Genomic DNA, 15,612 nt, shown 5'->3' on the forward strand with positions numbered 1-15,612 from the left:
CTCCTGCATCCCAATCCCTGATGAGCCACCCTTCTCTGGGGCCAGATCCCAGCTCAAACCCACACAGGGCTCAGTGGCTCCGGCCCTAAATCTGGGTATTGCAGAGCAAGGGCCAGGCTGGGGGAAGGCCTGGTGCCAGAGAAGTGGGAGGGGGAAGGGGACGGTCACTTGGTCACTTGGAAACAGCCAGACAATAGCCACCAGCTCCAGTGGGAGAAGGCAGGTAAACTGATGCCAATCCCAGTGCTGGCTGAGCAGGGGCACGGGCACACCAACACTCCTTCCTTCAATATGGTTTAATATGAGAGAAAGCAAATGCACAATACAAAATTTAAAAACCGGCATACATCGATACCCCACCTGGGTGGCTGCTCCGACACACACAACACGATGCTCTTGCACAATTGTTTCGTCGTCTGTCACTTGCAAAGGGTATTGAAGGGCCCCAGCCCAGCAGCACCGGGCACGGCCCACGGGCAAGGTCACTTCTCCTTCTTGGAGGCTTCTGTTGGCTCTTCTTTGGAAGCTCCTGCTGCCTCCTTGGGGGTTGAGCTCTCCTCGTAGCTGGGGACAAGAGGGACATGAGTGGGGCCAGCTCTTCCCTGGGGACAGAGCCCTGTGCCACATGGGGACAGCCCAGCCTGTGGCCTCAGCTTCTGCCCTGCTGCTGTTGAGGACAGGGTGGGCTCCAGCCATCAGCACCCAGCACAGGAAGCCCCATGGGGCAGAGCCCAGGCAGGGAGATGAGGGCTGCATCCCCCCAAGACACCTCCAAGGGTAGGGTGGACCCAGCCAGGGGTCAGCTCTGTGCCCAGGGATCTGTCCTTGCTCCCAAGAGCACTACTGGATACCCTGGATAGCACATGCTTTCCTTGGCTGAGCACTGGTGCCAGCGGGGCCGGTTAACAGGGGAACTGCAGCAAGACCAACAGCAGCGTTCCCTCCCAGGGTCTCACTCCTCGGGCTGCAAACCCCCTCCAGCAGTGCCCCCAGGGCTCTGGCTAAGGAGATGAGAATGCTGCTCCAAACAGAAAGGACAAAGTCTGGGATGTCAAATCTTTGTGCCCTTCCCAGTGTTCTCTCTCAGAATGGCAGAGAAGCCGGCCCACAGCAGCGCAGCAACAGCTCCAGCCTCTGCCCACAGAGAGAGCTGGGAATAGGGAGAGCTTGGGCTAGGGAGAGCCAGGACCTGTCCCTACCTGGCCAGAGCGACAGACAAGGGGCCCTGGTGGCAGTGCTACATGGCACTGGGGCTCTGCTGCCGGCGTCGGCGGGGACAGGACAGTTTCTGCTGCATGGAATCAGCCAGGCTGGCCGGTGAGCCAGACACCGTGGGGAAGTGGGTAAGTCTTGGTGTGTGAGGCAAGATTTCAGCAGAGGATTCATAGCTGCAGGAGAGAGAGGAAGCGGGAAGGGAAAAGACAAGGGCAGAAAGGAGGGGGGGAGGGAGAGAGAAAAAGCAGAAGAGTTTTGGAGTGAGAGCGCCGAGAATGCACCGCCCTGTGCAGGAAGCCTGGCATCCCTTCACCTGCTGGCACCCCCTGGCCTCTCCTTGCCTGCAGACTCCAGGACAGGGCTGCAGCATGGAAAAGTGAGCACTGAAACTCAGGGATAAGACAGCTCCCACTGGCATGAGCAGAGCCAGGCAGCCAGAACCTAGGGAGAGCAAGCCTGGGCAGTGGGGAGGTGGCAGGAGAGCAGCCCAGGGACTGGGCAGGTGACAGGGAGATGCAGCAGACCCCGTCCTGCCACTCGAGGACAGCGTCCCCAAAGCAGATGTGGGGAGCAGGATGGGTTTCCACTGCTGAGGGAGCTTCCTGCCCAGCCTAGGGAGGTTTGGCAAGGCTGAGAGCCATGGAACTGATCCCAATGTCACCGACCTCTGCTCCACCAGCACCCCTTCCCTGGGCCTGCAGCACAGACCTGCTCACTCCCACCCTGCCTGCAGACCCTCACTGCTGTGAGACACCATGGGCAGGCAGAGGCCACAGGAACTGACAGCTCCAGGGAGGATCAGGGCACACCAAAGCACCACAGCAGAGCAACCTACACCTGGTGGGATTCCTGCGGTGGGAGCCACTGCCCTCCAGGCATTGATCCCTCCGAATCCCACTTCCTCTGCCTGCAACCGGAGCCACTTCAAGGGAGGTCTGGCCCCCTGGGGCCATCAAGTTTGCAACCCTCCAGCATCCTGCTCTTGCCCTGGCAACACTTTGCTGCTGGAGCAGCTTGTGCTACTGCTCTGGGAGGGCGCTGGCCCCTGGCTGCCAGGCCCCCTGCGCTCCTTGCTGCCCAGTGGGCCCGGCCTCACAGCTCATCTCTCCCCAGTTTCCTGGCAGGAGCTGCTGCTGCTGTCAGCTGGTGAGTCACAGCACTGGGGAAAGCGGCTGCAGGATCCCAGGTGCACAGGAAGGACGATCCCAGGACACTCAGTGCCTGCAGCAGCGATTGTCAGAAGCAAACATCAAAGGAGGGGCAGGTGCGGCAGGGCTGGGGACGGCCCAGCTGAGAGCCGCTGGGAACATGCATACCTGCATCTCCCAGGGGAGGGGAGGGAGGACAGCTGGCTTCCAGTTTCCCTCTGAGGAGGCTGGGAGCTCAGGAACACTCCCCAGACTGGGGCACTGGGGAGGCTGGAGGGTACACTGCCCTGCTTTAGGATGTTCCCCTCCCTCCTCTGCATCAACCAGCATTACTGTGCTGAGCCACCACCAAGTCTCCAGCATGACAGAGAAACAGCTCTCAGGCAGGAGGCCAGAGCTGCCCACTGACAGCCTGGACAGGCTCCAAGAACAGCTGAGCACAACAGCCCAGTCCCCCCTCCTCTGTACCCACAGTCTCTGGGGCAGGGAGAATAGAGAATACTACAAACCAGGAGACTGTGCCCAGTTGGGGAGGTTGGGATGTGCTCCAACCAGCCTTGGCTGCTCTCACAGCCTGCTCTGGCTCCGTATCTCCCCACCCACAGCCCCTGGGACACAATGACCAAGTATCTCCACACCAGGTGTGCAGTCCCACCCTCCCCTGCCTGCCAGCTCATGGGAAGAGTCTGTCACTGGGGCGTAAGGCAATCCCAGGTGCTGCCTGCTGGTAGCAGAGCACAGCTCCTGGGAGGGGCTGCAGCCAGGCCTGGCGTGTCCCAACACAGCTCAGCTCCCTCCACCCACGCACGAGCCGGGGCACACCCAGAGCGTGCCCACATGAACCCGTCCCTCCAGCTGTGCCCGGCTGTGGGAACATCTGCACGCTTCACGGGCTCCAGCCCGCCGGCAAAACAGCTCCAAGGGCAGCTGAGGCTCACCTGAACATTTCAGTTACTTCTCCCTTTGCCAAGGCCACCAGAAGCGGGAATCCAATGCAGGCAGGAACCAGGTAGAGCAGCGCAGGCTGTGGGGAAGGAAAACAACTGTTAAACCAAACCACAGATCACCCTGAGGGAAGAGTGCAAGGTGAGCTCATGGCCTTGTCCCCTCTGCACCCACAATCCTGCATCCCTTCGGCTACATGGGGAGCTAACACCCCAAAAAGCAGCTCCAAGAGCTAAGTTGGAGCTGCAGCAGCATGAAGCTGGATTGGATACTAGGAGGAAATTCTTTCCCGTGAGGGTGGTGAGATCCTGGCACAAGCTGCCCAGAGAAGCTGTGGATGTTCAGTGCCTGGAAGTGTTCAAGGCCAGGCTGGAACAGGGCATGGAGCAGACCGGTCTAGTGGTTGGTGTCTCTGCCCATGGCAGGGGAGTTGAAACAAGATGGTCTCTGAGGTCCCTTCCCAAACCATTCCGGGATTCTGTGAAAATCTTCACTGTGAGGTCCCAGTGGGCCATGAACACACGGAGAGCCCCTGTGCAGACCACAGTGTATGGGCTCCCAGAGCCTCCTGCAGCACAGCCCTGGTGCTCAGGGCAGCTTTGCTAAAGAGCCAAAAAACACAGGGCCCCTGGCTGAGGGGCTGCTGTTGGAAACAAGGAGCCTTGCCCCAAGCAAGCTCTGTCCCAGCTGGGCACAGGAGCTTTGGGAAGGGAAAGGTACAGACAAGCACTAGAAAATCAAAGCCAAGAGAAGAAATAAATCCACTTTTTCCTGGCAGGATGTAGGAACTTTGTGGCCAAGCTGGCCTGACCCACTTGGATGTGCATCCACAGGAGGCAGCAGGGTGGAGCTCACCTGGGCATGCTTGAAGATGTGCATGATGAATATGGTGAGGCCCAGCCCAAAGATGTAGGCCACAAAGCTGGTGTAGAAATACGTGTGCGTGTTCTTCTTCAGGCTGTAGGGAAAGGGAAGAGCTCAATGACCTCTGGTCTGGAACGTCAGTGGCCAAAATGCAATTGGCCTGGTGCTCCTGGGCATCTCCCACCACAATGGAGTGTGCAGAGCAATGCTCTGCCTGTGCAGCCCCTGGGACTGAAGGCAGTAATACCCAGGTGAGGGGCTGGGGAAGGGAAGAAGGCAAGTGATTGTTGCTGGATGGCAACTGGGAAGGGAGGAATTAGGGCTAGGACCCAGGGAGCAGGTCCCATTGTCTTGGTGAAGCCTGTCCCTGGCTCTCAGCAGTTACTATTTTATCAAGGGGCAGGCTGCAGGAACTGGGATTCCCAGCAGGTGCAGGCAGGATGTGGGTGGTGACACCTGGAAGAGCTGGCACAGACCCTCTGGTCTGTGCAAGAGCAGCGGGAGTGGGGCCACACCACCACGGTCACAGAGCACCCTGCTCCCCAGAGCCTTTCAGTGTGGGGCAACTGCTGCAGCCCAGCTGGAGGTGCAGCTTCCCTGCGTGGGAAGGAGCTGCTTCCTCCAACATCAGTGGGACCTGGAGGCAGCCAGCACTGCCAGGCACCCATCTGCATCCACATAAGCATTCCCAGGTGCCAGCACTCCTGGCTCTTTCCCACACTGTCACTGCCCTGCACTCCTTGGTTCCAGGGAGCTGCTGAGGCTCTGGGGGGCTGCTGTGTGCTGCTGTCCTGATCCCCATCCCTATGCTTGAACTCAACCACTAACCCCAGTGCTCAGGACACACCCACAGAGCCAGCTCCCTCTTCCAAGAGCTTTTCCTTACACCCCTGGTGTGTTTCCACACCCAACTCCAGAAGGGAGCACACGACTGCACTCCTGGCTCCCCCTTCCCTTTTTTCCTCTACAAAAGCAGCTCAAATATGCTGCAAGATCCAACCTGCCAGAGACCCTTCCCTGCTGCCTGCTCACCTGATATCAAACCGCAGCAGCAAGGCAATGAAGATCCCTGCAGGGAGAAGGAAACAGTGAGGGGCTGCAAGTGGCACAGGAGGGACAGAGGAGCAGGGCAGGGACAGCGAGGGGCTGGAGGGGCAGGAAGGGACAGAGAGGGGCTGGAGGAGCAGGACAGGGACGGCGAGGGGCTGGAGGGACAGGGCGGGCTGAGGGAGGCAGGGCAGGAGCCGCGGCGCTCGGTGCCGTGCTCGGGGTGACAGTGCCCTCTCGTGGCACGCGGCACCGGGACAGCGCCCGGACCTGCGGGGACACTCCCGACACACCGGGACACTCCGGGACCTGCGGGGACACTCCCGACACGCCGGGACACCGCGCCCGGCCGAGGGCAGAGCCAGGCACTGCTCGGCTCCCCGCAGCCCCCTCAAAGCAGACCCCAGACCCGTCCTCCCCCTCTCCTGTCCTCACCCGGAATGACAATGTCTCCCAGTCCCAGCATGGCGAAGTTGTCGGCGTCCAGCCCCTTCTCCAGCAGGTCCTGAGGGAAAACCACTGCAGGAGCAGAGTGAGGAACAGTGAGGGGACTGTCCCCACTGCGCAGACCCCAGCCCCACCGGGCCTGGCAAACAGGGACCAGAGCAGGGCAAGGGACCTGTCCCTGCCCTCAGCACCCTCCTTCCCTGTAGCTTTCCTTGCTCTTTCTGGGACAATTCCAGAACAAGAAACCAGGGACCAAACTATGCCATTCACCACAACAGCACCAGTTCAGCCCTTCTGCTGTTTTGGGGCTCTGTGGGTTTTTTTTTTTTTTTTGTTTTTTTTTTTTTTTTTTTTTTTTTGTTTTGTTTTGTTTTGTTTTTTTGTTTTGTTTTTTTTTTTTTTTTGTTTTGTTTTTTTTTGTTTTTTGTTTTTTTAATTTGGTATGGACTGTTTCTATAAGTAGGTGGAATTGCACACTCCAAAGATACAGAGTGACCCAGACAGAGCAGGGCACGGCAAACCATCCCCTTCCAGAGACCTGCCTTGGCTTGAGGCTGACCAGTGACAGGGAGGAGGGGTCACTAGCAGGGAATGTTCCTGCACACATCCCAGCCTGAACCGTCCCCAGAGGTGGAGGGTGCATGGGGCAGGGCTTGCAGCAAAAAGGACCCCAGCACACAGGGAATATCTACTCACGTTTTATTGGGGCCTCAAACGATTTGGCAACTGTCACCATCACGTTGGTGCCAAAGACCTAGAGCAGAAGGAGACCAAGGTGACCACAGCTGCACAGGAACACACACACACAATGCTCAGCTACAGCCTCACCCCAGCGCCAGGAGTGGCAGAAAATAGCCACTGACCTGCCAAAATGTGGGCACAGGAGCCCTGCAAGCAAGCCCATAGTCTGGGGGAGGTGGCTGCTTCACGGCTGTGCTGCTCTCAGAGCAGCATGGGGACAGCACTCACATGGCAGAGCTGCTGCCCACCACCCAGCCCTGCACCTCCTCAGCTCAGCTTTAATCAGTCAGCTCCATGTAACATCCAATTGGAGGGCAGGAGCTGCCAGCTGGGACAGGGGCAAGTGTCAGATGAGCTGCAGTTTGCTCTGAGGTCATTTACTTGCATGGCCCTGTCTGCTGTAAATACTGGCAGCATTTGGGGGTGGACTGTAAACACTGAGGGCAGCCACTCTGATCTCTGCACCTTGCCATCTCTAAGCCTCCAGTCCAGCAGGCACAAAAACAGGTGCTGGTTAGCACTGGGTGAGCAAAATCCTGGGGCTTTGGATTAAAGGGAAATCTTAAAGCATCAGATTAACTCCCATAAAGTGCAGCAAGTTCTGAGCACTGCCATGGAGTGACAGGACTCGACACTGGGATCAGGGAAAAGCATCATGTGTATCCCCCAGTTATGTGGGGGCAACAGCATCAACCCATTGAGATCCCATTCCTCCTTGAAACCCTCCTGGGATTGCCACTATGATTGAATCCATGCCAAGATCCAAGTGACCAGCTCCTGCAGAGGGGCACAGTACCAGGGCCTCCACTTCAAGGCAGCCCTTCCCTAAGTCTCCAGCACTGCTCTGAGCCATGGGGAAGCCAAGGTGAGACACAGCCAGCAAGTGGAGAGCAGAGGGGTGCACTCAGTGTCCCCAAAGCACTGGGAAGACACTCACACACTAAGCAGGGCCTGGGGCACCAGGTGTACCAAGGCAGAAGGCTGAGCCTCTCCAGCTGAGAGCTGCACAGGAAGTGGCCCACAGGCTAAAAAACCACAGAGCCCAGACTGTTAACGAGCCTGGGAAACAGAGGCACCACCAGCCAAGGACAAAACAACCCACAGTAGCCAGGCATAAATATGGAGGGATTACACAGGCAGCTGCAGAGCTGCTGGACAGACCTCAGTGTATACAAGGCTCTCAGACATTTGGAAACATGGTGATTCAGAAGGTGGAGGCAGCAGGAAGGGCTGGGGAACACGGACATTACAAGGAGAAGCATTCTCTCATGCATGGAGCAGAGCACACGACTGCATTCCTGCCTTCCCCACCCCCTTTCCTCTACAAAAGCAGCTCAAATGCACTGCAAGAAATAAGGAAAACCTCAAAATTAAAAAGTTAGGATGCAGCACTGGCTGAGGAGAAGGGACTGGAGGTATTCCAGGGTCTGGTCCTCTGTGCAAGACAACAGAAGGACACTAAGGAAACCAGCAGATGACAGAGCCAAGGCACAGCTCATACAGGCAGGCTGAGCGTGCCCCAGAGCAGCCTCCAACCCACCCAATAGCTGTCAGGCCTTGGGGAGACCATAGTTGGGAATACAGGACCAGATATGACACACACTGAGTACCCCACAATAGCTCTGATGAGGTCCCTGCCAGCCCTTGGCTCTCTGAGTGAGAGAATAAAACAAAACACACTTGATGAGCCACATTCTGCCTCTGTGGATTCTGTCATCAACCCTGCCACACCCTCTGGGCTGAGAAACCAAAAAGTGTGACTCCAAGTGTGTGTCCAGCCAGCGTGGTGCCTCCAGAAAGGCAGAATGCCAAGCACACACTTCCACCAGTGGCCTGCAGAATGCTCCTGCTTACCCAGAACACATCGTAGATGAAGAGGCCCCCAAGCAAGATGCAGCCAGTGCTGACGTTGTTCAGGTGCAGCAGCTCCACCCCGTTGAGGGAGAATGCCAGCCCGAAGAGATTGTTGGCAATCCAGTGCTGAGAAGGAGAGGAAAAGGAGATCTGGGTCCTGCTGTACATGGAACCCTCACCCTGCATGGAAATGAGTCAGTGTCTGATCCAGCCCAGCCCCCAGCTGTGCCTCACTTACCTTTCTCAGCAGGTACCAGACCCCCACAACACTGCTCAAGGCCAGGCACACAAGATCCTTGGTGTCAAACTCATAATTCACTATTTCTGCAAGAAAACAGAGAAGTCAGACTTGGGGCAGGCTGGGAGCTCCCCTTCCCACACAGGGCTGAGATGAGTGATTCCACAGCTGGGGAGCCCAGAGCTCAGTGCTCTGTCCCAAACAAGGGGACTGTAGCCGTGGTACACATGTGTGAACTGCCTGGGAATGAGCAGGGGGCTCTGCAAAGCTCAGACCCTCTCCTTCAGCCAGACTCTGCACATGGACAGCATCCACGGTCCTGCTGTCAATAAGGAAATTGGATTCAGGCACTGCCTAAGGCAGGGAGAGACAAATCTTCTCCTTCTTCCTGTGCCAGTTAACTCCTGATGGTATCACCAGAAATACTCCCTTATCAGTAAAGCTACTACAGGGCAGGATACTTATCAAAGCATCTTCTGCCAGTGCAAAGATCTGGCCCAGATAAGGCAGCACAAACCAGTCAGGCCTATGCTTTCCAAGGGGCTTAAATAAAAGCTGTGCATTTAATGACAGCCACAGCTCCATCCCCACAGCACTCTGGGAGGTGTTTCTGGGCTCTCCCTGCCAGGCAGAGGCAGCACAGAGTGCCAGCCCAGCTCTGCAGGGACACGTGGGGCTCACAGTGGCTATGGAAGCCCAGTGGGGAGCAAGAGGCGAGCCTTTGAGAAGGTTGTTTCAATGGGCTGAGAGTAATAAGACCAAAAAAGGAAAAAAAAAAAAAAAAAAAAAAAAGGAACAGTAAAGGCAGAAAACATTCAGGCTCCCCTGAAAGACAGGAAAGCCAACGTACCCTCCTTGCTCTCCCCGGAGCCCTGGGTGAAGAGGAGCTGGTACTGTTTGTTGGGGAAATTTGCAGGGAAGAATCTGTTCATCATGGGGCTGAAACGAGAGGTGTAGAGAAGGGCAGTTCGACAGAAACCCCACAAGCTGCCCAGCACCTCTGTGTTTGAGGGGCCCCACACCCCCTCCCAAGAGGGGAAACACCATCTGCTCCATCAGGGACTGCCAGGAGCCACAGCAACTCATCCTGCACAGAGATCTCATCTGGCAACACGTGACAGTCCCCCAAATCCTCCAGGCAAGAAAACAGAGCATTGCCCACAATAAAGGAGGAGCCACCCCAGACCCCAGCAAATGCACTATGCCCCCCAGCAACCCTCTGGGTACCCAGCAGTGGCTGTGCCACCACTGCCTGGCTCTGCTGCAGAGCCAGGAGCAGAGCAAAGCCCTTGCCCAGCACCAGTCTAGGGAAAGCATCTGGTCCCCAACGCCACAGAGCTCACCAAACAGGAAACCAGTTCCACTTTTTCAGTTACTGAAACAGTCTGAGCTTTCAACACCTCATACCACACATGGCCATGAGAGGCCAGGGACACTACCAGGAGCTGCAGCTGCCTGGGTCACCCATCCCAGTAAGGGTGCTGCTGTGCTTTCCTCTCGGCAGGGCAGCAAGGACTGTGCCAAGAGGGGTTTAAGCTGGATATAAAGAAAAGGCTCTTCACCCAGAAGGTGGCTGGGCACTGTTACAGACTCCTCAGGGAAGTGGTCATGGCCCTGAGCCTGCCAGATTTCAAGAACTGTTTGGAAAACATTCTCAGGAACATGGTGGGATTTTTGGAGTTGTCCTGTGGAGGGTCAGAAGTTGGACTTGATCCTTGTGGATCCCTTGCAACTCAGGATATTCTGATTCTGTGATTCTGAGCCAGAGAAGCTCCTCAGGGTGAGTTTGCCTTGTTCCAGTGCTGGTGTATGGGATGCTGGCTTCCCAGGACCCCCAGGGCTTTGGCTCCCACCACCAAGGGACAGCTCCCTAATAGGTTGGGCAAATACCCCAAAGACCTGGCTCTGCTGCAGGGCAGCGGTGCTCTAAAACTCTCCCAATAAAATGAAGCTTTAGGTAGCCCTGCCCCAGTCACACCCATCCTTGTGCTGTACCTGATCGTGTGGGACAGGGCCAGGATCCCCAGCACAAAGAAATACATGGAAAGCAGAAGATTGATGTACTCTTGAGAGAATATCTGCAAGACAAAACCACAGAGGGGTTAGTAACCACAGCATCCTCCCATCCTCATGCTCCTGTTGGCAGCTGCTGTGTCAGTGCTCCTCCAGGGAAATAAGAAGAATAGCTAGAATAACCCAAATTCCTGCATGCTGAAGGAGACTATGTTGGAAATAGCCATGTGCTCAAAGAACAAGCACAATGGGCCCGTGAGCTGTAGCGCATCTGTGAGCTGCTCAGGTCAAAAAATAACTCCAGTGCTGCAGAAAGGAGGCCAGAGCTTCCCCTGCAGAGCAGGGAGAGAGGCACTGCTCCCAGGGGCTGGCCAGGCCCAGGGGAGCAGCAGCATCCCCTGCCCTAATTAAACAGGGCATTACTAAAACTCCTGCCCTCCAAGTGACGCACTCCCCTGCTGAATCACACCCCTATAAACCAGTGTGGAGGGATCCTGGGGTCCTCTGTGCCCTCCTGGAAGGGGGATGCTGGAATTGGAGAGCACATGGCACACAGCTACTGACAGAGAAGGGACTGAACTGCACCTAAACCCTCTGCACCTTAACGCTCACCTCCTGGCCAGGCAGGAGCACCCTGGCACCTTGCAGGGATCTCAAAACAGCGCAGCTTGGAAGCTGCCATGCCCACAGGACCCCTCTGGGAGCTCAGCCATGTGCCAGACCTGCATGGGCAGCCCAAGGTGCTTGAGGCCAAGACATCTTCTCCACACCACCAAAAGCACGAGCTGCTGAGAGCTCCCATCCATTTTTTCAGGTCATCTGACTGCTCTGAACATCTAGAAGTCTTCACCTGATCACACAGGGGCTCCCCCAGGCCTGCAGCTGAGATGGCTCCAGGAGCACAGCATGGAACACAACACAGAGCCAGCAGCATCTGCCCCTCAGAGACCCTGGCACCCTCTGGCTCCAGCCTGTGCCCTGCCAGCCTGGCCCACAGAGGCAGGAAGAGCTCAGGGCTATTTGCTCTTCGGCAGCTCTCCAGAAACAACCTGTGCACAAACAGGCTCTGATTTCCCCCAAGCTGTGACAATTCAGGCAAGAACTGACGTCCTCGGCACGGTGACACCGAAGAGCTCGATCTGTGCAGCCTCACACCTTCTGTCCCAACACTAAGGGCCAAAACCAGAGTCACCCCATTATGGGAGCTCCTGCCAGGCAGGAGGATGTCCTGCCCCAGCTCCAGTGCCCTTCACTCACTTTAAAGAAGAGGTAGAGCCCCAGGAGGGTGCAACTGGCAACGATGGGAAAGCGAGCAGCGTCTCGGCTGGTAATGGTCTCTGGCATCTCCGAGGAGTTCTGGGGAGAGAAGGACAGAACAGGAATGGATCAGCCCTGCCCTGGTTTCACACCTGAGCAGGGGGGAACAGACACAACACTCCACAGTGATTTTGGGAGGGACAAAACACCCACTGGCCCCTGCTATATCTGGAGGTGAGGCTGTGTCAGAGGCAGAGCCTGAGCTGGAAAACACAAACCTTGCACTTGTCCTTCCCAGGGCAGCCAAATTTTACTGCTTTTCTCCTCCTGGAGAAGGAAAAAAATCCTGTTCTGGCGTTGTTCTGCTCTCCCCTGCCCAGAGGGAAGCTGGGCTCCCTCACCGCTCACGCCCAGCCAGCCCCATCTGTGCCACCATCTGTGATCACCCCGTGCACGAGGCTCTCTCCAGCCACCTTCTCATCCTCATCTTGCTCTTGGGACACTTCTCGTGCTCAAAAGCCCCAAATTTATAAATGCCTTCCAAGGCATCTTTGCACCATGTCAACCAGCCCCTTTCAAGCCATTTCCCATGGGAGACCTTCAGCTTTCAGAGGAGGCAGAGGGGTGCCTGTTTTCTGCCTGTTCCCTGCCCGCTCCAGGCCCAGCTGGCTGCTGCTCACAGATCTAATCTCACTCAGGCAGACACCTGCGGCCAGCACAGATCCAGGGCACCTCAAAAGCCCTCGTGCAGCTTATCCTGGCCACGGCAATTGTCACGCTGTGCCCAAATTCCTGCTGCTCCCTGCAGAGTGAGCGATGAGAGCCCCCACCCTGAACCATGGCTGGGCTTTGCTCACAGCCCCCCCATTGCCTGGGCTGCCAGAAGCCCCCCAAGATCACCTGAAACCTCTGATATGAGGCTTAAGGGCACACAAGGAGATTTTAAAAATAGTAATAGATCAGACCGTGTAAACCAGTCCTTCCTCCTGAGCTACAGCAGCCCAACTGTTGGCATAGAAGTCCCTGGTATGAAATGCAGAGAACGGCGAGAGGAATACCGGGACAGAACAGGGTGTACAGGCAGGAGGGCACCCCGGGACCAGCCCCAGGGCCGCGGGGCACAGCCGTACACGAGTCCCCCCGCACAGCTCCTCCTGAGGAGGGACAAGGGACGCTTGTGTTTTGCAGCACGTGAATTTATCGGGGCGCTGAGGAGCGGCTGGAGAAGCCCCGGGGGAAGCCAACTCTCTCCCCGGGGCTCCCTGCGTCTCCAGACCCAGGGCCGGAGCCGGGCACATGCAGCTGCCGGTGCGGGGCAGCTGAACGGGGCAGTGACCGGGGCGCCCGGAGGGGACCCTTGGGGAGGGGCTCGGCCCATAGGCCCGGCTGCCCCGAGCCGCGGGGGTACCTTGCTCTTGGCGCAGCTGACGGAGCGCAGCGCCCCGAAGAAGATGGGCAGCAGCGCCATGAGGACGAGGCTGCCGTAGGCCAGCGCCATGCCCTCGGGGGTGGCGGGCGGGCGGGCGGGGGTCCCGGCCCCGGGCGCGGCCCCGGCGGCGCTGCCGTTGTGCGCCGCGGGCTCCTCCATGGCGGCGGCTCCCACCGCGGTCCGCACCGACACGTCCCCTTACCGAGCGGATGTGCGTCACGCGTAGCGGCGCTGAAGCCGGCCCCGCCCCGGTGCCCCGGTGCCCGGAGAAGGGCAGAGCTCCCCGGTGCCCGGAGAAGGGCGCAGCCCCGCGCCGCCGCCCCGGCTGGGCCCGGCCCTCGCTGGGTCACGGGCAGGGAACCAACGCCCGAGGAGGGAAAAGCCCCCGGTTTGCCGCAACCCCCCGGAGCATCAGCGGGGAGGCGGCGGCTCCCGGTGCCATCGCCCCGAGCGGGTCCTGCGCCGCCCAGGGTTTTCCTGCCCTTCACCCTTTTCCAAGGATCTGCACCCCTGTTCTTGAGGCTCCCCCTGACTGCTCCCAGCCCAGCCGTGAGCAAACAGCCCTTCTGTAAAATTCCCTATAAATGGCAGCAAATTCTCCCCACGCGCTGGACTGGGACCAGGCTCTGCTGGGAAATTGGCCGAAATTTTGTGTGTTTTCCTCACAAATACTCCGAGGCACTGGCAGCTCGGCTGTGCCACCAAGCCTTCTCCTCCTCCTCATCCTCGCCAGGATGAGAGTCTGCTGAGGGGCAAAAATTGGTGAAGATTTGAGCACAGTGAAGTGGTGCTGCCCCCCGTTTAGATCTGAGCCATGAGCAGGAGACAGGAGCACAGCAGGGATTAAAACACAAGCCTTTAAATTATTTTTTTAAAATGTCTTTTAAATTTTATATTTTAACTAAAAGAAATCTATTTCAGGAGCGGGGTGATTCATAGTTCCGTGTTTCAGATGGGAAAAGCCTCCTGGGAGCCCCTCTCTGCGGGCTTGGCCTCCTGCCCGGGATGCTGTTCCCAGAGCAGGCACGATGGGCAGCGCAAGGCAGTGTGCCCACACAGCCCCCTGCATCCCAGCCTGGCACAGCACAGCTTTCTGCCCCTTTCTGAATCCCAGCCTGGCTTGGGAGTCCTCACAAAGGGCAGCGTTGCTGTGCAGAGCGAGATGGGGGAGTCAGGGGCTGCTCTCCCACGGTGGCCACCAGGGAGCCCTTGGGATGGCAGAAGACTGTGCTAGGGCTGGTGGGCACCCAGGGATGGACGGCATTGGGAGCGATGGCCACCCAGGGATAGATAGATAGCACACAGGGGCCGCCCAGAGGCTGATGGCACTGGGACAGCCCCGGAGCGCTCGCTGGAGCAGCTGGCACCGCCGAGACTGGCACCACCTTCCCCAGGAGCGGGCCCAGCACAGGCAGCCCCGCGCCCCCTGCCAGCACCTCCTCCCTCCTTCTCCTCCCACCCTCTCTCCTTTCCCAGCGCTCACCGTGGCCCCCCTTGGCCTCTCCTCCCACTCCTCCCATCCTCCAGCTCGGCCGCATTTTTCTGGGTTTGAGCTCATTCTTTCCACTCCCCTCTCCGCCGGCTGCCAACTTTCCATGCCGTGGCCCCGCTCCCCCGCCTCCCGCCACAGGGAAACACCGGCTGCAGCTGCGGGAAGAAGCACAGCAGCCAGGAGCCCCCGTCCCCGGGGTGCAGCCCCCAGCCCCGACGCTGTGTGACCCTCGGCATCGCCTCCAGCAGCGCCAGGAACCGGGAGCTCCAGGGCAGAGCAGCAGGAGCAGAGCAGCAGCAATGCCATGGGCTAAGCAGCATGGCAAAAAAAAAAAAAAAAAAAAAAAAAAAAAAAAAAAAATCTGAGCACCCACGTCCCCATTTATGAGGGCAAAACTTGGGATTTGCACCTCTGGAGAGATTAGTTTCCCATAGGGACAGGGCACATTCCAGTGTCCCATCTGTGCCAGGCACTGCCAGTGGTTCCCCACGGTCTGCCCACAGAGCGAGTGGAAATTCCCGACCCGAGTAGGAGGCACAGCTGATCCTCCCTGGCATCGGGCCCGGGATGCTGAGCAGGTTCCCCCATGGCATCCCAGCTGCTGGATGGCAGCACAGCCTAAAAACAACAGGCAAAGCCCACACGGCTCCAGCATTGCCTCCCTGCGTGCCCGGGGTCATTCCCTGCTGGCTGCAGCCAGGCACGTCCCTTCCTGCTGTGCCATCCTGCCCCCTGCCCCTTCCTGGAGCCACCAAGCACCCACCTCCCTGCCCAGGCTGCGGCTCCCACGGTGCCCAGGGCTTTAAACTTGCAGCTCAGCACAGCTCAGCCCTTCCCACAGGCTTTTCCAGAGCTGGGAAATGCAGGGGGCTTCACAGGGGACAATGCTGGACCAGTGGGTGAGGAACGGGGACCTCCACCA

At 58.1% G+C, this 15,612-nt stretch overlaps 1 protein-coding gene across 2 annotated transcripts; it reads right to left on the bottom strand.

Annotated features, from left to right (window-relative positions):
* Window positions 1-281: 281 nt before the first annotated feature.
* On the bottom strand, window positions 282-13,357 carry HM13 (histocompatibility minor 13). Of its 2 annotated transcripts, XM_063172386.1 has the most exons (13): window positions 13,178-13,357; window positions 11,770-11,868; window positions 10,495-10,577; window positions 9,350-9,438; window positions 8,500-8,585; window positions 8,262-8,387; window positions 6,363-6,420; window positions 5,655-5,738; window positions 5,205-5,241; window positions 4,164-4,266; window positions 3,302-3,387; window positions 1,200-1,388; window positions 428-564 (listed from the first exon to the last, which is right to left on the bottom strand). In XM_063172386.1, exons 1-12 carry the CDS (start codon window positions 13,355-13,357, stop codon window positions 1,238-1,240), a joined length of 1,182 nt encoding a protein of 393 aa, XP_063028456.1. In that variant the 3' UTR covers window positions 428-564; window positions 1,200-1,237. The 2 variants fall into 2 exon arrangements, with proteins under 2 accessions (XP_063028457.1, XP_063028456.1); XM_063172387.1 differs by lacking the exon at window positions 1,200-1,388 and having other exon boundaries at window positions 282-564; window positions 13,178-13,288.
* Between the last annotated feature and the right edge of the window lie 2,255 nt (window positions 13,358-15,612).

The sequence above is a fragment of the Melospiza melodia genome, chromosome 19, assembly GCF_035770615.1.
Source record: "Melospiza melodia melodia isolate bMelMel2 chromosome 19, bMelMel2.pri, whole genome shotgun sequence".
In the NCBI taxonomy this organism is placed as follows: Eukaryota; Metazoa; Chordata; class Aves; order Passeriformes; family Passerellidae; genus Melospiza; species Melospiza melodia.